The sequence below is a fragment of the Sinohyriopsis cumingii genome, chromosome 16 (genome assembly GCF_028554795.1).
Source record: "Sinohyriopsis cumingii isolate HCF-2022 chromosome 16, ASM2855479v2, whole genome shotgun sequence".
Classification (NCBI taxonomy): domain Eukaryota; kingdom Metazoa; phylum Mollusca; class Bivalvia; order Unionida; family Unionidae; genus Sinohyriopsis; species Sinohyriopsis cumingii.
The window spans coordinates 60,478,604-60,502,703 of NC_142976.1; the positions used below are offsets into that span (position 1 = coordinate 60,478,604).

Sequence of the window (24,100 nt, forward strand, 5' to 3'; positions counted from 1 at the left end):
GTTTCAAAAACGTGTAAAAATGCAACGGGACATAATGGCTTTCTCCACATACAGTCTTGCATTAAGGTTGGGCTGTGCTATGCAATATATATTTCACCTTGATCATTCAGGAATTGAATTTTCTTTTGAAATTTTTAATATCTGACTGTGTTTCCACTGGGTTACTATAGGAGCTGAAACAGCAATGCGAGCCACTCAATATACAACTGTGCTTACATATATTCAAATAAAAATAAACCAGTCTTCTGATCATTGTTTTATTATTGCAATTAATGCTGTATTCATTTGATGAAGGTGATTAGAAATTGAGAGAAAACCCAAGGAACATGACATTTCAGGTTCGACGTATGCTAGGCAGATGACCTGTCTGGTTTTATGCTATTTTTTAAATCCCTGGATAGATAATATACGTCTCCAACATTTAAATTCGAGTCGTGAATTTTAAGAAAAGCCGCATGAGATCTATTCCACCATACTGTAATAACATGTCGTCGTTTGTTAGGGGACATAACCAACAACCGATAGGCTAACAAGAATTATAGCAGATACGTAATCAGAGTCTAAGGAAGGTTATTCCGACTAATTTGCATGGTGCATCTAACTATTCACCAAAAATAATACGCTAGAATAAAATTTTATCATTAGCATGAATTGCCAAGCAATTTGTAAAAAATATATGAATAGGACGTGCAACATTAGTGGAGGTTTATTTTTTATTTAATTCATTTTTAAACTACTAAATAACCTTTCTCATGAATACAATATATTGGAGAATTCGGGTCCTCCACGTTGTATGCATGTTAAACGTTGCGGCAGGTGACTGAAAAATAATTAAAACAATCTGCGGAAAATTATCTTTTTCTGCCATAGAAGATTAAATCCGTGGATGCAATTGATCGCAATCGAGTGGCCGAGTGCTCAAAAGCGCTCACCGTTACGGATCATTGCCATCTCACCTCTCTCTGCGTGGGTTCGAGTCTCGGGTTCGACCAATGTGGGTATGTAAGAAAGCTTGCCAGTAGCTTCTCGTGGGTCGGTGGTTCTTTCCTGTGTTTTCCCTGGTTCTTCCTCCAAAATTTATACTGGCCGCCATGCATAGCCTACGTGTGCTGAAAAATGGCGTTAAACCCCTAAACAACAACAACAATAATAACAACAATAACCTAGCATCTGGTGTTCTCATAGTACATATTTGCTCTTGTTTGGAGGGGAATGTCGTCCTGGGTATTGTGGCACGGTTAACTGACTTAACTATTCCTGCTACCTATCTCTTGTCCTGCACTGTATAACCAGAATTGTGCTGATTTGCTGCCAGACCCTGCACACACACACACACACACACACACACACACACATCCCTGCATCCATGCATCCATACATCCACACACACATACATACATGCATACATACATACATACATACATACACACAGACACATACATACACACACACACACACACAAACACACACACACACACACACATACACACATCCATCCATCCATCCATCCATCCATCCATACATACATACATACATACATACATACATACATACATACAAACAGACATAATAAAAGACAGGCTCATTTCGGAGTTGATGCATTGTATATTCACACAGTATTATGAAAATAAAATCCTTTTTTCTTGACGTATGGTTGCTCGCATATGGTTAACAAACGAAACAAGTGGTAACAGTCCATTTGAAAAACTAGAACAACCTACTGCCACAAACTCAATATATAATTAGTTACCTTGTATGAATGTGTTATATATGTTTCTATTATTGACACTAATTAGTATTTACCTTGAATGACTGTATTAAATATGTTTCGATTATGGACACCAAGGTCAATGCCAATATAAAAAACTGTCACAAGAAATAACCTTACTGGCTTTCATTTAAGTCAATGCATATAACTCAAAATCCATACATCATTAAACGAACAACCTTGAATTTAATGTCAAGATTACAAGAAGACAAAAACGCGATGCTTTGCTTTAAGATTAATGGTGAATTCTTTCAAGGATGTTTAGTTTTCTAGATGTGTATGTTACCTCTCTTTCAATCATTACGCAATACGTAGGTCCGTGAACTTCTTGGAAACTGAAATATGTTCCTTGAGTACTCCAGTCACAGTTACAATTTATTACAATATCGCCTTAATGTTTCTATGAATTTGGATACACTTTGTTAGCAACTGTACTAACCATGCTTATCTTGTGTGTGGACGTCATTCTGCAAAAATTCTTTTTCAAGGTTTATATGTAGATGTTGTCGTACGCTATTTCACTATATTGTCTCTGTATCAATTCCGGTGGTTGTCCATTAGAGCTGGCAAAATCGGCGAAGGAAGGATCTAACTGTCCATTAGTAATGGTCTGATACGTTGAATCTGAGTCATGTTTAACCACTTCTGGATTGTCATATGCAAATAAACCTTGCTCCATATTATACTGTCCATCGCCGGTTGGTGGCATGCGTTCAGACTGTATGGTGACATGGCCACTATGCACTGCGTACGTCGGATTACCAAACATCTCCTTAGTCCCATTTCCAGGTGACGATCCATTCGCTGTGTACAAGGGAATTGACTTCTCAGGGATTTTACCAAAGATTCTTCCTAGTCGCAACAGTAGATTCTTCAACTGTCCACTGTACATGTATTAAAAATAATAACTAAACAAGTCAGTAGATATAAAAACAAATACTCTATAAGCCATCCGGTCTTAATCTTATCAAAGGTGCTTGTCTTTCCTTTGCATGAATTTTTTATTATATTATTTACAAGCAAATGATGGTGTTTTTCTTTTTATTCATTTCGTTATTTGTTTTTATAAATAAACAAATACAGTACAAAAAATAAAGAATTTTCTTAAGAAGGTTCTCCTTGTCGCTCTCTGTCACTGTCTTTGTCTCTGTCTCTCTCTGTTTTTTCTCTCACTCTTTGCCTATCCCGTATCAATTATCAAATCATCAAGAAGCTCAGACGCTATATTTCATATTTCAACCAATTAGTGTTACAATTGGTTTACCTGGAGACAAGGCGAATGATTCCTAGAGTGATCACCAGACCAAGAAGCACTACAGATACACCAACCTTCACGGGAACTAAAATCATTTTCGAATCTTTGTTTATGTTGTTGTTCAGAGCATAAGAATATATTCATATATATTTTGTACATTCTATTCCATTCAATACCATTTGGTTCCGTTCTGTTCTGTTAATATTTATGCCTAAGAGACACTCAAAGTTACAAATATACTCTACAAGTATGAATGAAAAATGAAAATGTTACTATTAAGCCAAAAATCTACGACTCCGCTAATACGTTCTTATGATGTGCTGCCGCTGAAAATCGTTCTTTTAAGAGAAAATCAGTTTTAAACCAAGAAGCGTTTGATAATTTACTTTTCCAAAAGATTGTTTTGTTATTTATATAAAGTTTATTTGGAATAAGAATCAGACTAAAATGAATAAGGATGGGAAATAACTGGCATAGAAGTCTATTGTTATCAAATACGCTTAAATCAAATAGCTTATAAAACCGATTCATAAAGCAAGAGAGAGAGAGAGAGAGAGAGACAGAGAGACAGACAGACAGACAGACAGAGAGAGTGAGAGAGTACAGCAAAAACGAAATAAAAGAAGACTTGGAGAGAATGAACTTACTGTCATTTTCTTTCTGTCCATCTTGTACACTTTGAGCCATTTCCATCCCATCGGGTCTTGTTTGTGTCATCTTCATGTTTGCAGGTTCGGTTTGATTGACAGTTATGACATATTCTGTTGTATCTGAAAGTTCACGTTTTATTATATTGAAAGGGAAGTAGACGCCATGCAGGCTATACGATCAGTCAACATTTTAGTCGATTTGCCTATGTGTACGCAATTTCATATCTGCATTATCTCTTAACATTTTGTTGGATTCTACCACTCGAATATTATAGTTTAAATAGCGAGTCAAAATTGTGTCAGAGACAAAACGTGTCATATGTTTCGTAAGTCAGACATTTCGTCTTTTTGCCACCATTCCGTCACACTTAAGAGCAGTTTATGCCAACTTTATACTCATTGACGTATGACCATGCATCAGTATATTTCAATGATTCTAATATAATGAAACCGTAAGGTTCAAAAGCATCTTACAGTCAGATATATTCGGTGATTCAGTCGCATCGATTATGTAATGCCCATGACCGCACCGTATGCCTTATAGGCTGCTAGAGCCATCTTAATTCAAAGACACTTGGGGGCGTGGGGGGATACGGCACCGTGGGTGGCGGGATATTTTAGTCCTATAACAATAGGCTTGGGTTAGATTATATCATTGGATATTTCACGGTTGTGAATCATACTCGTACCAATCGTATCAGTTGCGTTTTCTCGAATTTGATTGTAAATTAATTACAGACTTCATGACAACTCGAATATCAATTTAATCGTAGTCCATCTATTGTCTAACAGGAAATGGCGTATTGTCTGTCACCTTTTTTGTGTTTTAGTATTTACACTAGCGTCTATTTGGATTACTGGATAATAATTTGTTTAAAAAGCTGACACTTTTTAAGTATTGTAGACGCGTGCTTGATGATTAATTGTAGCTTTTAGGCGTCGGAGCTGAGCTAAATAAAAAAGAGTCAGGCCATGAAACAACATGCGTTTTCTTTTATAAAAAAAAGACTTTTTTTCAGAATCTTATCCAAATTTCAGTTTTCTTTTCCTCAGGTAGAATTTATATATAAAAAAATTTCAAGTGATATATTATTAGCAAATATCGATCGTTATAAGACAAATCAAGCATACATAGTAATTATTCTTGTGAAATATGATTTTGTAAATACTTATATGAAATAGAACTGCAACACAGGTTGTTCAATCAAATATTATCCAAACTTCAGACATGGTTAAAGGATGTAGACGTGTGCTTTTTGTGCGAGTTTTGTTAACATCTCATTTTTGTCGCATAGTCATTAGGATACTGGCTTATGTCTTGCTCGTTGGGATCTTCGTGAGATTTTGTAATGATATTTTTTTAAAGGGATAAATTTGCATAATATCAATCAATGCAATTTTTTTCAATACTCTGAAATAAATTTATGTCAGTAACACGATAATTTCTATAGCAGAACGCATATATGTTGACAATACTATTACCAGGCGCACCTAATGAAAAGCACATCACAATATTAGCAACAAAAAATGCTTCACGCAATCACAATACCGAGGTACATAAAATAAATTTGTATTGATTTGCATGGCATAACAATGATATAGTCTACATCAAAACATATGCATCAGTATTTGTAGTTTTGAAGTTTAAAGTCATTTGTCAAAGAACGATAGGCTTTAGATTGTAGCCAGTGTAACTTGTGGAGGAAGAGCCCAGAAAAATATAAATATACCACGAATTGCTCAATTCAAAACAATGCAAACGTGAGAGCGAGCAAAATAACACAACCGTCAGTCAAGGTTTAAGACTATTACTGGGTTCTTTCATGAGAATGTGTGTCAACATCTTACCTGTAGCGGAGTCATTCTCTTCGTTATCTTCCTGGTTGCGATCGACAGGAGATTCTGTAATCAAAATATATTTTGTTATTCAGAAGGAATACGTTTGCATAGTTTAAACCGCTGCAATCTTCAGTGTTAAAATATTTGAAATTTGGTACATTTATAGGCACGGAAGACATGTGCTTTCTTTTTAATCCGAGCTCTTTTGTTTCAACAATCAAATACAGCGCAATTAAATAAAAGTAGGACCGTGTTCCATACACAGATTGCTATTAATATTATTGTTGAGAACCATTTCTTGTTTATCAGTTGCTTACCTCAGCTGGTATTTGTATAACTTCTTTAACCATTTAAAACTACATTTATTAAAGACAAAGCAATCATTCCTAATAATAATTGTTTCGAAATCGTTTCTATAAATAACTGCATAAAAATGCAGTTGTAGCACAAATTATGAATATCAAATGTATGCAAACTACAGACCAGAGTAACACAAACTGTCCGACTTAGTTTCCAAATGTTAGTCTGTGCTTGTATAATGGTATATGCTACTATCTTACCTGTCCCATCTTCATTATCAGACTCTTCTTCGTTGTCTTGCTCGTTCAGGAGACTCTGTAAGCAAAATATATTTTTATTTAGAAAGGGTACAATAGAATGTTGCCAATCGATCTTCAATCTGAAATAACATGTATGTGAGCTGCACGAGAATTATATAGTGCGAGACATGTAAATTGAGAATGTTGTAACCATACTATGGCAGACTTAGATATTCTCGCAATAAGAAATGCCTTATGCAATCACCATGTCGAGACACAGAGACCATATTGCTGCGTATTCACATGGTATAAATGATGCCTTACGCAATCAGAATATCGAGATGCAGAAAACATTTATATTTATTTATATGGCATGGAATTACTATGGTCTACATGCAAATATAACCATCAGAATTGTCATACCTGTTTAAGGACACTAAAGTGTCATTTAGGTAATAGTGAATGATTAAAGATTAAGAAATACTTATTATACTACATTTAATTGAAATACAAATTTCCCAATACACCTTATTAGTATCGAGATTTTAAACTAGCACATCGTTTCTGTGCCAGAACGATATAGGGTATAAGATAGATATCAATTTTGCAAGTTTTCTTGTAAGTGCTAAAGAGCTTTGTGTTCTCTCTCTCTCTCTCTCTCTCTCTCTCCGACTGAGACAAAGATTGAGGATAATGTGTTAAACGTGTTCGTATGTCGGGCATTTTTTCTGCCTATGCGTCGTCTTGATCGACGTATTTCGATGATTCTAAGCTCTCATTTTGTTAAATAGACGTCAGATCATGTACCATGTACAAAATGGATATTACGTTCAGAATTTGTTATTCTGTATCTACTGCTTTCGTCAGTTGGAATTTGTGTACATTCTTTCTTCATGGGAGATAAAATTCAAATATGGATCAAGTATATTACTAATTGCTCTGTCCAAAATTCAGACGTGAGGCCAGAATAATGTAAACGTCAAACACGGTTAAAGACTGTTAATATATCTTCATATGTGACTGTGGTTTAACATCGTACTTGTCGCAGGGTCATTCACATACTCATCTCGTTGTCTTGATCTTTGGGATCTTCAGGAGACTCTGTAATCAAAATATATTTTGATAACGTAGAAACGATACAGTTTCATAATGTTAATCTTCAGCATCAAAATATTTGTCATGTTATCAATTTGTAATCACGGAAGGTCTGTGCTTTCTTTTGAGCCTGATGCTTTCTGGCTTCAGTCATGAGATATAATAAAGGTGAATAAAAGTCGGACAATGCTGAGAATCTTTTCTTGTTTATCAGTTGTTTACCTTACCTGGCATTTGTATAAATTCGTTCTCATTAATCAGATGACAAAACAAGCATGCGTAGTAATAAGGTAATTACGAGACCCTGTAATACAAATTTAGTTTTATTTAGAAAGGATAGAATTTCACACTGAAAATCGGAACAATCTTCAATAATCTGAAATAAGACTTATCTCAAACGTAAAAGAATTTCTATAGTGCGAGACATATAAACTGAGAATGTTGTAGCATGACTTTGCTAATATAAAGCATCAGTCACAGTATTGGCAACAAATAATGCTTTACGCAATCACAATATCGAAACAGAAAATATAGTTCTATTTATGCACATGACACGCAAATGACATGACTTACATCAAAATATAACCATCAGAATCGCCACAAATGTTTAAGGTCACTGAAAAATTAAACGACAAAATATATAAGAAATTTTCATATCCTTGTACATCCGATTTAAATCAAGATGTAATTTTTTTTCTCTCCCAATATCACCTGCATTATGTTTCAGTCATATCGCTACGATGTCTGCAGTGTGACAGTTTATAGTGATGCCTAGCACTGGGGCATCATGTCGCAGACATGTAGCATGATGTCCCACCCAGTCACATTATCCTGACACCAGGCCGACCAGTCCTAACACTAACCTCTTAATGCTGAGCGCCAAGCGAGGCAGCTGTTAGTACCATTTTTGTAAGTCTTTGGTATGACTCGGCCGGGGATCGAATCCACGACCTCCCGCATCCGAGGCGGACGCTCTAACCACTAGGCCACCGGAGCGGTGCACTATGATTGAAGATTAAACATCTATGCATTATTTTAAAGGACTGTATCATTTTCATACATTTAATTAGTTTACAAAATGCGTTCATTACCACAGATAAAGAGTTAACGAGTTGCTGTCTTGGATCGTTTCTCCATTTGTTCATAATTTGAATGCATTAGCACAAAGTCTTTGTTAAAGGGAGCTTCTATCTTGTCGATGTTTACAAACCATGATTTTATTCCTGTAAAGCTTTCTTTAGCCAAGTACACGCAGATGTGACATTAAAACAAGAGTTTCCATTTCGAAAATCCATATGTATGTTGCAATCACGTATATTTCTTAATTCAGTCACCTCGATTATATCCAGGACAGATATGTATACCCTATAGGCAACTAGATCCATTGTAATTCAAAGCGGGGTGGGGTGGTAGGTCATGCAATTTCATGACATATTTTTGGTTTGGATTACTAGATAACATTCGAATTTGCCTCAAACTTCTCTTGAAAACATCAGCATTTTATCCAATCTACCGTTAAATTCAAATTACATATGTGATACTAATTATAATGTGAAATTGCATATGTTATAATAACTCGATTGTGAAATTGTATACGTTATAATAATTCGAATGTGAAATTGCATACGTTATAATAATTCGGATGTGAAATTACATAGGTCATAATAACTCGAATGGGAAATTGCATACGTTATAATAACTCAAGTGTGAAATTACGTACGTCATTATCACTCGAATGTGAAATTACATATCTCATAATACCTCGAATGATCACTTGTGCATCACTGGTTCTCAACAGTTAATGTATCTGAATATGTTTTCTTCATGGTAGATATTATTTAAACATAGATTTAGTACCGGACAATGCAAGCATCTGCAGTAATCCTTCTTGCGAAATGCTATTTTATAAATTATTGCATACAAATACAAGTGCAATACACATGAATCAGTCCAAAATAATACAAATGTCAGACCACGGTAATGTAGACTTCAGATCAAAATAATGCAAACTTCAGACCAAAATAATGCAGGCTTCCAAACAAAATAACGCAAACGTCAGACATGATTTAAAACTGCTAATGCGTGCTCATTTGATACTATGGTTTAACATCTTACTTGTGGCAGATTTATTATCAGTCTCGCCTACGTTGTCTTGCTCGTTGGGATCTTCAGGAGATTCTGTAACCAAAATATGTTTTGTTTTCTAGAATGAATATATTTCAATAATGACTATCTTCAGTATCTAAATCTTTGTACGGTTGTAAATTTCTAAGCACTGAAGGCCTGTGCTTTCGTATTAATATGAGCTCTTTGGGTTTCAGTTGAGAGATTTAGCAAAGGTAAATAAAAGCCAGAACGTGTTCCATTTACAAATGTATATTACGACTGTTGTTTAGAATTCTTTCTTGTTTATCAATTGTTAGCCTCAGCTGGTACTTTTCATCACTACTTTCTTCAGGGGAGATAATATTCGAACATATATTAATTGCAAGACAATGCAAGCATGCATAGTATTAATTGTTGTGAAATGCTATTTTATAAGTAACTACATATACATGCAAGTGTAAGACAAATAATTAATTTCAGAATAAAGCAAAATTCAGATGAAAATGATGCAAACTTCAGATACGGTTGAAGGATATTAAAATGTGCTCATATGAGAGTGTTCGATAACATCTTACTTGTCGCATCGTTATTATTAGACCCGTCTTCGTTGGCGTGCTCATTGGTAACATCAGGAGACTCTATAACCAAAATATACCATGATTTAGAAAGGATAAAATCACATAATGCCAGTTGGTACGATCTTCAACGATCGGAAATAATATTTATCTTAGCAGGCCGATAATTTCTATAGTGCGAAACATAATTAATTGAGAATGTTGTAGCCAGACTTAGATACTGTAAAGCATAAGTCACAGTCTTGGCAACAAATAATGCTTTACGCAATCTCAATAGCGAGACACATAAAATATATTTATACTGATTCATATGTCATGCAAATGATATGGTCTACATCAAAATGTAACCATGAGAATCGCTATATCTATTGAAGGCCACCAAATGCTCATTTACACAAAACTGAATGATAAAACAAAGTAATTCATATCCTTTCGAATATAATTGAAATCCACATTTCCTAGTACACTTGATTTTCGTGAACACCATTGGCAGTAATTTTCTTCAGCGACATTTTGAAACTAAGCTCATCTTCTGAACACCAAGTTAATGAACGCCAATTTATCCACGGGTCTCGATATTTTTATTCCATCATACTTTATTCGCGTAATATAAATTGTGTTATGTGACGATTGAAGATTAAGCATGAAGACATTTCCTGAAAGGGCCGTATTATTTATTTTACATTATTATATTAATAAATGTAATAAGAGGAAACGTTGTATTCATTACAATACCTAAATTGATATAAAATTGTTTTCTGGATATTTTTCCATGGTTCAAAATTTAATGCATTTGTACCAATACCTTTTAAGTGAGCTAGTATCATTTTACTGCCTACTAATCATAATCTGTTGCTATACAATTTCTTTAAACGATGCATGATGTGACTTGGAATAATTTTTTCTCGCACTCTATGAACCGCATTTGTGTGGTATTTACATTACAAATCAAGAAAGGAATTTGGAAAGGAGGACAAATGTACACACAAGAGAGTCCTAAATATGACATAAAGGTATATTTTTATTTTTATTTTTGGAAGATAAACAGTTATTGGTATTGTCACGATGACTTTATTCTGCTCGCACATGTACTGTTGTATGTGTGTTGTGCGTAATGCTTGAGTGTGTGTATGTTGGTGTGTGTGTCTGTTTGTGGGTGTGGGTGTGTTCCCGACAAAGAGATTGCGTCAGAGACAAAAAATTGATACAGTTATCTAGGTCGGTCAGACACTTTGTCCGTACATGTACCAGTCAGTGACCAATATGTGTGGCTTATGTCACTGCATGCAGCATGGACCTCCACAGTGGCCTAGGGGTTAGAGCTTCAGATGCGGAAGGTCATGGGTTCGAACCCTGGTTTAGTCATACCAAAGACTAATAAAAATGACACTAGCAGCCACCTTGCTTGGCGCTCAACATTAACAGGTTAGTGTTAGGACTGGTGGCGTTAGTGTCAGGATAATATGACTGGGTGGGACATGATGCTACATGTCTGCGACATGATGCCCCAGTGCTAGACATCGGTATAAAATGTCACACTGCAGACATCCTGCTGAATAAAAAATTGTTAAAGCTTAGTTAAAAATCCCAAATACACACACACACACAGAATTACACATTGCAAAATGATCACGCAGCAATGTATATCAATGGTTCCCTTGACGATATAACCTTCCGGTCCCAAGCAGGCTGCAGTCATCAATATTTGCTTATTCAGTCAGCGCGATTACATTATTTCCAAGACAGCGTCGCATGCCCTATAGGTTGCTACACCCATCTTAATTCAACGATAATGACTCTGTGTTTGATTAAATTATTGGATTATTTATAGTTGTGCCTCCAACGAATCAGTGTCACATTTTCTAGTCTTCTGGTAAATTAAAATTACAGACTTTAGTTAAACTCCAATATCAATCTGGTCATACTAGTCCCATATCTCTAAGTGAGATGGTGCAATATATGACAATATATTCCTTCTTGTCATATTTAAACAATTTGTACTTACTGCTCTCTCTCTGTCTCTCTCTCTCTTGTTTATGGGATATATAATTTAAATTTAAATTAATCACACATAATTGCAACCATAAGTAATAATCATTATCTCGAAAAATAACTTTGCAAACAATTACATCAAAATACAAATAGAGAATAAATAGGTCAATCCAAAGTAGTCCAATTTTCCGACATGCTTAAAGGATGTTAATGTGTGTCCCTGAGAAAGTGTGTGTTAACATCTTACTTGTTGGTGAGACATTATCAGACTCGTTCTCGTTCTTCTGCTGGTTGGGATCTTCAGGAGATTCTTTAATGAAAATATTTTTAGAAATGGCAAATTTTTATGTAATATCAGTCGTTATGCACATCAAGAATTTGAAACAAACTGTAGCACGAGCATTTTTATTTGGTCCACTCTTGAACGTACTCTTACTGTAGGATTATAGTATTAGATCAACGATCTGGTGGCCTAAGTAATTAGATTGTCTACCTTGGCTGCCGGAGGTAGCCGGTTCGATTCCCGGCCGAGTAATACGAATGACGTATAAAATGGTACAGTAATAACAGGTGCCGCGACTGGCGCTCAGCCTTAAGAGGCTAATGTTAGGACTGGTTGCTTCCTGTTAAAAAATCATAGACACATAGGACTACTATTCCCATGCCAAAATGGACTAGTAACAGTGGACGGATTATTCAAAACACACAACCAAATAATTGTATGCACTGCTCGCGACTAAAATATATTTTCACTGAATAACAAACGCTAAACTGTTGTCTCGATTCGTGCATGCACTGTTTGATTATATGTTTTTGAATTCAGGGATAATTGCTAAATGAAAGGTTCGGCAGGGTTGGAGAAAAATTGAAAAAGAATCATCATTATAAGTCACTTTACGCAAATCCAGTTGAAACACCCTTGCACAATGAAGGTAAAGAAAAGATTATGCCTCTTGTATTTGAATATAAATAATCAAGTAACTAACTATTTCAATGACCTTCCTCAACAGATGAGATGCAAGGCATCTAATTACGTCGAAGTAATTGTCATAGTATCACACCAGTCGCAACCAGACTTAAGATTTTCCCATTCAAGGGCTGTATGATGGAATCCACTTCCTGGCGATATGCATAAAAATCTCTTAATCTGTCTGGTTGCCACCCAACAAAACAACAACAATCCACCAAAACGTTTATGTAATCCAACAAAGAGCCACCAGAGTGTTATACTAATTGGAAACATCACATTAATATTCTACACACTAAAACTTAGACTCGCATCAAGCATCTTTAACTCCCAAGGGAACGTCAAACGGAACATGCTCTGTAATATTCCTCAATATTCAGAAGTATATCCACGAAAAACAGATGGCGTATTGACTGGCAACCTGTTCCTTTTTACATTTAAATTATTTATTCTAACTTCTCTTTGGGATTTCTGGATTCTCAGTTTAAACAAATGTCCTGATATTTTAAATGGTGTACATTGCCAATAACGGTAGGAAAGTGCTTTCATATAAATCTCATCATGTTAGGTTTCCGGAGTGATATATAAGCAAACGTATATAAATGTCAGACCGTTGATCATACAAACATATATAATGGTCAGAATTTATGTAAATTCTTTCTTTATATTTGAATATAGATAATTGTTAGACAGTGCAAATATGCATGGTAATTATTGTTGAGAAATGCGATATGCTATGTTATAAATAATTATATATAAATAGAAGTGATGCAAACATTGTTTAGATCAAAATAATGTGATCTTCAAACATGTTTTAAGAATGTGCATGTGATCATATGAGATATCGCGATGACATCTTACTTGTCGGAGAGTTATTACTAGACTCGTCTTTGTTATCTTCCTGGTTGGGATCTTCAGGAGATTCTGTAATCAACATATATAGTTTTAATTCAGATGGGATGCATTTGCCACAACAATCTTCACTGTCTAAATAATTTGAAATAATGTAAATTTCTAAACATGGAAGGGGTGTGATTTGTTATTATTTTGAGCGTTATATTTAGAGTCATAAAGTCAGCCCATTTACCATAAACATACGGAAATTACGATTAATGTTTATAATCTCTTACCGCGTATCAGTTGTTTCATTCACTTGGAATTTCTCAGACTGCTTTCTTCTTGGGAGATTAATTACAAGACAATTCTAGCATGCTTAGAAATCACTGTTACGAAAATGCTATTTTATAAATACTTACCAAATGATGTAGTGTAACCTACTTCGAAAATGATGCAAACTTCGTACGAGAATAATGCAGACTTCAAGAATAGTGCAAACTTCAGTCAAAAATAATGCAATTGTCAGACAACAATAATTCAAACTTTAGACCAAAATTATGCAAACTCACGACAAGAATACATGCAAAGTTCATGTATACATATGCGTGTGTGTGTGTGTGTGTGTGTGTGTGTGTGTGTGTGTGTGTGTGTTCCCTTATGAGAGTGTGTACTAACGTCTTACCAGTCTCAAAGTCATAATCAGACTTGTCTTCGTTGTCTTCCTGGTTAGGATGTTCAGGAGATTCAGTAACTAAAATGTAATTATATTTAGATGAGTTAATATGCATAATCTTAGTTAATCAAATCTTTAATAACCTTAAATAACGTTAAACGACTTATGTTAGCAGCACAAGAATTTATATGGTACGAAACATGTGGTAATTTTGGCAACATCTAATGCCTAACGCAAATAGAATAACGAGATGCCAAAATATATAGACATTAATTTACATTATATGCAAATGACAAGGTCAACACCATAATTTAACCATTAGAATTACAGCACCTGTGTAAGGACACTATGTAAAATAAAGTAATGTATTGTCCTAAATTTAATTAAAATCAAGATATCCCAATGCATTTGATCTTTACGAATACCATACGCGGTAATTTTCATCCGTGATACTTTGAAACCATCTGAACTCCAAGTTCATGAATGTAAATGTTGTCTCCGTGTGTCGATATTGGATCATATTGATTTCGCAGTAAAATGATTTTTTAATAAAATGATTGAAGATTATATATTAAACATTCTTTGAATGAGACATACCATGTTGTTAGACTTTCATTTTCTTCCATTTAATGACTGTAAATGTACATTGTCAAACATAAGAGGGCATGCCAGTATAATGTTGCTACAATCCTGAATAACTGAATGCATTTGCATTAATGCATTTTTAAAGAAAACTTGTATCTTGTCATCTACTAGCCATACTATTTTGCTGTAAAACTTGTTATGGCTATACTGAAGGTAACATGAATAATTTTATCTTTACAATCACTCCAACGCATATTTGTGTCATTTATATTTCAAAAATATGAAGAGGAAAAAACACATGGAAAGTAGGATCCAAGCACAAAGAATACTAAAGTTGAAGAGCGATTAAAGTGATTACACGACTACGTTTTACAATATTTGTTATTTGGCACAAGTGTTCTTGTCAAGCACAATCGTATGTGCGCGAGACTGATAAATCACCATACTTACTTTAAAATAGACCTGCGTTGCGTTGTAACCATGCAACAGCTCTTTGTCAATGCATAATTTTCCCAATATATCGATAATAGGATGGTTTTATTACCGTTGCCATTTAAAATCTTTGTATACTCATGTGATTCAGTAATAATACCCCTTGCTTGTACCACACCAGTTTTGGAGCCAATTGTGGATATGTACTCCATATTTAGCTAATGTGCATTTATCACGATTAACTACTAACACAGCAAACGATTCTACAAGAAATGAGCGAGCTTACCTGATTTCAGTGGGAATATGAAAAGAAGCAGAAGAATGATCCATAGAGGAAAATCCATCCTTCCTAACTCATTATTGTTGCAGAATCCGGCTTCTGTCCTTTACTCAAGATTATAATGCTTTTAGATTTATTAAAGTGTTAAACGCGTGACAAGTTGCTGGTTATTTGCCTTCAGATTCTTTAATCTATGTCATGTATTACTGGGTCATTATAGGATCAAATTTAAAACATCTTCACCCGGCCTTACTCAAATATTCAGGCGTAGAGACGTGATGCGTGACGTAAGTGTCTGTGTGAACCGACAAAGCCGATATAAAATCCTCTATTCAGAACATTGTCACGTTCACTTACTATTTATAGACTGTAGTAGTATCAAGACCTTGGGATAAAATGAATGACACCTTCTTAAAGTTTCGGTACAGATAGGTAGACGTATGGAATTTGAAGAGACTTCCTTCTATATCTGTAGTATTATTTTGAGCTGAGTCATTTTTATTAACCTGAGTATAAAAACTCACCAATAATGATATCAAACTTAGAGCATTCTAGTAATATAGAATAATACAAAGGAATTCAGAATAATACAACGTGCTAAAGTAAGCGAGGAGTAAATGCTGCGATAAATGTTTGAAGCATGGCAAGATTTTCCCGATTACAGCGAATTGTATTTATCTACCAAGAGATTTATCGTCATATTGCGCCACGTCGCCATCTTTAATGTCAGGATTGTAAATATTCAATAAAACTTACATACAGTATTGAACCAGAGACCTATCTAATATCATATGAATGCTCTACCACCTGAACTATCCAATGTTCAAGGCTGTTCGTAATGCACAGTTTAGTATAGATGGATGGGAATGGTACACTGATTGTGAGAAAATGGCTACAAATTATGGTAATAGTGATGCCTCATTTCAGTTACGTATGTTAGAACATTTAACAATGAGTGTTTGAAAGAATAAGTTTTAATTTTAAAAATTCATACCATTTTATCCACAGACTGTAATACAATACGACAATATGGAGTATAAATATAGTGAAAATGAAATGCCACTTACAGTTTTGAATAATCCTTGTAGTGTGAAGAAGTGAATTTCGTATAAAACTGAAAGCAATTAACCTGAGCTGTTTTTCTGCACGCCAGCTACAATAGTTCTCATACTTACATGAAAATTATATATATATATATATATATATATATATATATATATATATATATATATATATATATATATATATATATATATATATATATATTATGTTTCATTATCTTTAGACTGATATTAAGAACGAAAGACTGGTGCTACCTTTATTAACCTTTGCGGTTTAATACTTCGAGAAGTACGCGCAGTGCAAGACGAGATGAAAATTAGTAAATGTAAACAAGCAAATAAGTCATTGTATAGTATGTATTTCAGGAATGTTTCCGAATTCTCTTTTGCTGTTATCAGTACCTATCACAATTGTACTTTCAATACGGAAAGCAAGAAATAGAGAGGAAGTTTCTTTTGGTTACGGCCATTGTAAGTGTTACAATCTCAGGAGAAAACATCAGACAAAAGGCTTTTTACTACTACATCTAAAACAACTATTAATACTACTACTGCTACTACTACTACTACTACTTATTATTATTATTATTATTATTATTATTATTATTATTATTATTATTATCTGACAACCAAAGCCAGCTCCAGGCCTTCACGAGTGGCGGAACCTGTTTAAACTGACTTGCACCTCAAAACCAGATGCTTCGGGCAGATTGGGCTCGTTAACCTTGGGTGGTCGCCCATCTAGGAGAAGGTAAACTCCGATTTCAAACCTTCGCTGCCTTGCGACTATACCCTGTCATGGGAAAGGCTAAGGGAGTACACCCCAACAGAAAATCCGGAGACGGAGTCCTTAAGACGACTTGGCATTGATTTCAGTGTCATCTCGGCAACTCCTGCGGCGCACCTGGTGCCATGAAGTATCGGCTTGTCCTTTCCCTTGGATCCATCAGCTGCGTGGAGATGGGGGATCAGCTGCATGGGCAACATTTGATTCTCCATATCACCCTGCCCAGGCTTGCGCCATGGAGAGGACACTCCAGCTTACATCCACAGCGTCGACACAACAGGGAAATCAGCAGTTTACCGGTTATAAGTCACCGCTCGATTGGCGTAGAGCTAGACGCCAGGGGTTCCTTCTGACGGTGGGAGAGACCACCATGTTTCACTGGACAGCTACCACCCGCCTCAAACTGGGCAGCCCCCAGCCAATAAGGTGCCGTCCCGCCACAGTTCGCTGCCTTGCTGGGTGCATAAGGCTTAAGGTACGCGAGTACCTGACAAGCGGACTGCCACTACTGCACCAAGAAATAACAAAATAAAAATAAAAAAGAAGACTTCAATCCTCAAGTTAGGTACCTGGAATGTCCAGACCATGCTGACTGGGCTTTCATATAATCTCCAGACAATCAGTGATGTTCGAAAGACTTCAGTCATCAACGACGAACTTGCAAGGCTCCAGGTCGACATCGCCTCACTACAGAAGACACGACTACCAGATTCCGGGTCCCTCAGAGAAAAGAACTACACATTATTCTGGCAAGGAAAGAGCGCCAATGGAGCCAGAGAGTTTGGTGTTGGATTCGCTGTCAGGAACACTCTGCTGGGGATGATAGAACCCTGGCAACAAGGAAATGGAAGACTGCTATCCCTCCGCCTCCACACCACAAACGGGCCTGCCAACTTGATCAGCGTTTACACTCCCACACTAATATCCTCCACAGATACCAAGGATAAATTTTGCGACGAGTTAAACTCCTCATCGACAAAATTCCCATGGAAGAGAACTTGATTTTGCTGGGCGACTTCAATGCTAGGGTGGGTGCCGACCATGACTCTTGGCCCTCCTGCCTTGGCAAGTTTGGCGTTGGGAAGATGAATGGGAATGGGCAGCGCCTTCCAGATATGTGCTCGTACCACGACCTCAGCATCACCAATTCATTCTTCCAGACAAAGCCACAGCACATAGCGTCTTGGAGGCATCCCCGGTCTAAACACTGGCATCAGCTGCACTTGATTATTACAAGACGGTCAGCCATGAAGGTGTTCTTCTTAAACGTACTTTCCACAGTACTTACTGCTACACCGACCACTCGTTGGTGTGCTGCAAAATGAAGCTTCAGCCGAAGAAGATCCACCGCTGTAGGCAACAGGGTCAACCACGCATTGATGTGAGCAAAACATCATATCCGGACAAGGCTGACGAATTCATATATGCTCTTTCCAAGACGATTCATTCAGAACCCCCAACGGCAGTGCCAAAGAAAGATGGGATCACATCAGAGAGACTGTATACAGCACAGCCACACGGATCTTTGGTAAGAAGCAATCAAAGAACAATGACTGGTTTAAGGCTAACTCTGCCACACTCATGCCAGCCATAGAAGAGCCTCGCAGTGCTCACCTGCAATACAAGCGATCTCCCTGCCAGAAGACACTACAGGCATACAGGTCTACCAGAAGCAAAGTGCAGAGATTAGCACTGCAGTGTGCCAATGAATACTGGCTTCAGCTCTGTCAGAGCATCCAGTCAGCAGCAGATACTGGAAACATCAAAGGCATGTACGATGGCATAAAGAAAGCAATGGGTCACACGAAGAAACTGACAGCAGCACTGAAGTCTGCCACAGGCGATCCCATCCACAACAAGGGCAAGCAGATGGAGCGTTGGGTGGAATACTACTCCGAACTGTAATCCAAAGAGAACCACGTGACCAATGATGCCCTCAACGCCATTGAAAACCTCCCTCTCATGGCTGAACTGGACGAGAAACCTAAGGTAGACGAATTAAAGAAGGCCTTAGAGACACTGTCCCTAGGTAAAGCCCCAGGAAAGGATGGCATCAGAGCAGAACTCATCAACTCGCACACCTGCACGGCCTCATCTGCCAGTGATGGGACGAGGGTGCAGTGCCTCAGGATACGAGAGACGCAAACATCATAACCCTGTACAAGAACAAGGGCGACAGAAGCGACTGCAACAACTACAGGGGCATATCACTTCTCAGAATCGTGGGTAAAGTTTTCGCACGCGTAATCCTGAACAGACTGCAGACGCTTGCTAACAGAGTTTACCCAGTTTCACAGTGCGGGTTCCACGCAGAGAGGTCCGCAATCAACACGATCTTCTCTGTCAGGCAACTGCAGGAAAAATGCCGAGAACAACACAGACCCCTCTTCCTGGCCTTTATAGACCTTACGAAGGCATTCGATCTGGTCAGCAGAGACGGACTCTTCACAATCCTGGCGAAAATTCGTTGCCCTCCAAAGCTGCTAAGCATGACCCAGTCCTTCCACGATGACATGAAAGGCACAGTGTAGTACGATGGCTCAACATCCGGCCCCTTTTACAGGGCAGTGTCCTTGCCCCCACGCTCTTCGGCATCTTCTTCGCAGTCCTGCTCAAGCACGCCTTTGGGACGTCCACAGAAGGGATTTACCTGCACACGCGATCAGACGGCAGACTGTTCAACCTGGCACGACTGAAGGCAAAGAGCAAAGTGCGTGACGTAACCATCAGGGACATGCCTATCGCAGACGATGCTACCCTAGCCACCCACATACATAAATAATACCAGTTTGACGCCATATATACACAATACTACTTTGTCTAGTGAATAAACAATACCACTATGTATTAATACATAGACAATGTCGCTTACTTTATACGTAGACAATACCAATGTTGGAGTCCATAAAAGCCAATGCCATATTTTGCTCATAAAAATACAATGCCACCTTTTTGTCATATTTAGACAATGTTTCATTTGTCGTCATATACAGGGAATACCAATTGTTTCGTTATGCACAGACTATCAATCTGTTTTCATTCAAAGACAAAGTCATTTGTCGTCATAAATAGACAATACTAATTTGTCGTTATACATGAACAGTACAAATTTTTCGTCACACTTAGACAATTTCATTTTGTCGTCATTCAGAGAAAATACCAATTTGTCGTCATAAATAGACAATACCAATTTTGTCGTCATACGTAGACAATATCACCTTGTCGTCATTCATAGACAATGTCAGCTTTTCGTCATCCAGAGTCAATAACACTTTGTCTTCATGTTGCATGCAATACATCGCAATATTATATGTTCTGATAGTTTTCGTTGTAATTTGCATTGTGACTGAGTGAAAATTGTCGAAATGTATCGAAATGTCAATTCTTTTAATCTCCGACTCTGATTTGATTCCCTTAAAGTTGGTGTTATTTTTCATCTTCTTCTGTCTTGAAAAAATAAATATTTTTGAACTAATGAAGTAAGCTTTGACTGGGACACAAATAAATTCACTCTTAAAAGGTCCAGGAACTTTCGCAGTCATTGGATGGTTACCAAGTATGTTTTTCTCTGTAAAGAGAATCGTGTCATAAAACGATATTATCCACCACGTCTCTAAACGTTTTCTGACTCTACATAGATAAATAATGACTCTATATGAGCCAAGAGTAGTCTGGTCCTATCATCGTATAGTTGTCAACGTTTTGCAATGAAGTGTGTACTTAAGTCATTTATGTAACTATACCACTGTATCATATATATTACAAATTAAGAACCAAACATACAGTAAGGAAGCAATATGTACTATATGTATCGTGCGTTCTTGCACAAGTGAGTGTGAGCTTGTTTATATGTTGGCCTGAAACAATGATTCTGTCAGTGTTATACGTCCTCGTAGATCGGACATTTTGTTCATTTACGCATACGTCGTAACCTTGATGTGTGATTGAGGCCTTTTTTATACACATTGCCCTATGACTATGCATCAATGTATTTAAATGAATCTGCCCAAGTCAAAAAGTATGTTAGAATAACTTATATTATATCAATCAGTCACCTCGATTATGCTTAGTTCAAGACAGATTCGCATGCTTCAAAGCCATCTTAAGTAAACGGAATATAGCAAACTTAGCACATGCTAATCACAATTGCGAGATTTTGTCAGTAAAAAATAATGTAAACTTAACACATGCTGATCACAATATCGAGTTTTGGTCAGTGCAAAATAATGTAAACTTAACACATGCTAATCATAATATCGAGTTTTTGTCAGTAAAAAATAATGTAAACTTAACACATGCTGATCACAATATCGAGTTTTTGTCAGAAGAAAATAATGTAAACTTAACACATGCTGATCACAATATCAATTTTTGGTCAGTACAAAATAATGGAAACTTAACACATGCTAATCACAATATCGAGTTTTGGTAAATACAAAATAATGCAAACTTAACACATGCTAACCACAGTATCGAGGTTTTTCACACATTTAGAAAAGAATGCAAATGTTACGGCCTACATAAAATTATAACAATGACAATCTCCAGATATTTTCAAAGACAGTAAATCTAACTGAAGAAAAATTGAATCATGAAACATAGGAATTCGTACCTTTCTAAATTTGAATAAAATCTAGAAGTCTCACTATACATTCATATTTACGAATATTATCTTTCGTATTTCCTGAAGTACCATGTTTCAAACAGACCAAATCAGCGGCTCACCAAATTAATGATTGTCAGTTTCGTTATGCTGTCTAAATATTTTTATCGCATCATAGTTCCTGGTAAAATGACTTATGTTATAACAAGATAAGAGTGACATCAACAGACTGGTCTGTTATTTTCATGCATGAATTAGCGTAATGGTCATGTCTATTAAGTGGTTGTCCGGATTTTTTCTCTAATTGATGACAATGGTTAGATTTGTACAAACACTTTGCTAAAGGTAGCTTGTCACCTTGTTCAAAACCATAATGTATTATAATTAAACTTCTTTTCACCATGCAAGATGTTACATAAAACAATTGTTTGTTGCAAAGAACTCAAATGCAGTGATGTGTCTTTGACATTAAACATTAAGACGAGTGATACAGAAAAGAGGATAAAGGTATAAGGAATACACTAGCTGAAAGGTGACTAAGTAACGTACACATCTATTTTATACGATAGTCAAGTCTTCTTGTCTGTATGTGCGTGCACTCTTGCTGGTGCGCGTACGCCTGAGAGGGAGAGAGAATAAAATATTTTCTGAGTCTCAGACTATAATTTAACCACGAAACAGTTTTTGTCCATATAAACCTTTTGCAAATTCCACATCGGGGGTGTTCCTCTACAATTGTCTTTCTTGTCCTTTGGATATACGTACGCGTTGGTAATAATATCACATGCGTTTACCACTCACCTTGTGAAGCCATATGTAGCTCCTTTTTCCCATATTCAACTGATCTGCATATATCGGGATTAAGTAAATAATTGTATAAGAAAAGTGAGCTTACCTGATTTCAGTGGGAACACGAAAAGGATTAGAAGCAAAACACTGATACTTTCACGAAAATCCGTCATTCCTAACTTTATTGCAGTAGCAAAACCTGATATCTGTTATATGTTCCAGTTATAATTCTTCGGCTTTTTTAAGGTAAAATGTTACACGCGTGACAAGCTTTTAGTTACGTGACTTCCGATTCCGTAACCGATTTCAGATGAGTCATTAATTGGTTGAATTTAAGTAACAAACTAAAATAAAAAATTAAAATCTGGCATGACACAAATGTTGTCACATTCACTTACCATTTATAGAGTACATTACAGATCTTCCGATACAATGATTAATTTGTTTTAGTTGCCCGTATCGTGACTTACATATCAGTAACACCAGATAAGTCATTGTATGGTTGGATAACTAAGAATATGAAGCATGACTTTGATACAAATAATCATGCGTAGATTGGTGATTCATGTCGTCACAGTCTCCTTGTGGCAACAAAACATGAATGGTTTTGTTTTATTCATTGTATGTCATATTTACTTCCACCAATTTAGGAAATACACATGCACATATATAAATATGTATACAACATCCACCCCATTTCATCCCCTATGCTATACTGGATTTAATTAGTACTGTAGACGAACCGGACGAATACAGTGAGTGCACAGTATAAAGCCACAACATTTCCCTTTTTATTTCTCCTCTGTCTTTCTCTCCGTATGTCGTCTAATACATCATATATGGAGAGTCATATAAGCTGATCGAGCTATGATTGCCATTTCTTCATCTTAACTGTCTAATCTTTTTGTGTTATTAGATGCTTTATTATAAGCCATTAGCCAAAGAGAAATATCGAAAAGTAAAACAAAATTAAAACATGCTCGAGGAACTACTTGCCCAGTTAACCTTTGCATGTTGTTTAAACTCCAAACCCTTTACATCCACCCGTAACAGTTATAAGAAAGTCATCATAACATCCTTTCCAAAAACTTTAATTTATGTATGCATTTGTAAAAATATATATTTTTATAGCAGTTATATATCTAAATTTAATAGAGAGTATTTACCATGTTTCTTGAGAAATAGGTGACGTTGATTTACTTGGGTATAGGAAAATCTCCTATATAGACTTTAAACCAAGAACAGCGAAGTAGTAAATGGGAAAACA

At 36.3% G+C, this 24,100-nt stretch overlaps 1 protein-coding gene across 2 annotated transcripts; it reads right to left on the reverse strand.

Moving 5' to 3' along the window:
• Window positions 1–285: 285 nt before the first annotated feature.
• On the reverse strand, window positions 286–9,879 carry LOC149780530 (uncharacterized). Of its 2 annotated transcripts, XM_089937544.1 has the most exons (8): window positions 9,828–9,879; window positions 9,262–9,324; window positions 7,091–7,152; window positions 6,073–6,127; window positions 5,522–5,575; window positions 3,671–3,793; window positions 3,033–3,108; window positions 286–2,652 (listed from the first exon to the last, which is right to left on the reverse strand). In XM_089937544.1, exons 3-8 carry the CDS (start codon window positions 7,103–7,105, stop codon window positions 2,259–2,261), a joined length of 717 nt encoding a protein of 238 aa, XP_089793670.1. In that variant the 5' UTR covers window positions 7,106–7,152; window positions 9,262–9,324; window positions 9,828–9,879; the 3' UTR covers window positions 286–2,258. The 2 variants fall into 2 exon arrangements, with proteins under 2 accessions (XP_089793670.1, XP_089793671.1); XM_089937545.1 differs by lacking the exons at window positions 9,262–9,324; window positions 9,828–9,879 and adding an exon at window positions 7,720–7,762.
• Window positions 9,880–24,100: the final 14,221 nt, after the last annotated feature.

Excerpts from the sequence above, each read along its gene's own strand:
- LOC149780530 (XM_089937544.1), bottom strand. Across the intron at positions 3,109-3,670 it reads TGGACAGAAAGAAAATGACA|TTCCCGTGAAGGTTGGTGTA; the intron begins GTAAGTTCATTC and ends AAATGATTTTAG. Across the intron at positions 2,653-3,032 it reads ATCATTCGCCTTGTCTCCAG|TGGACAGTTGAAGAATCTAC; the intron begins GTAAACCAATTG and ends ATACATGTACAG.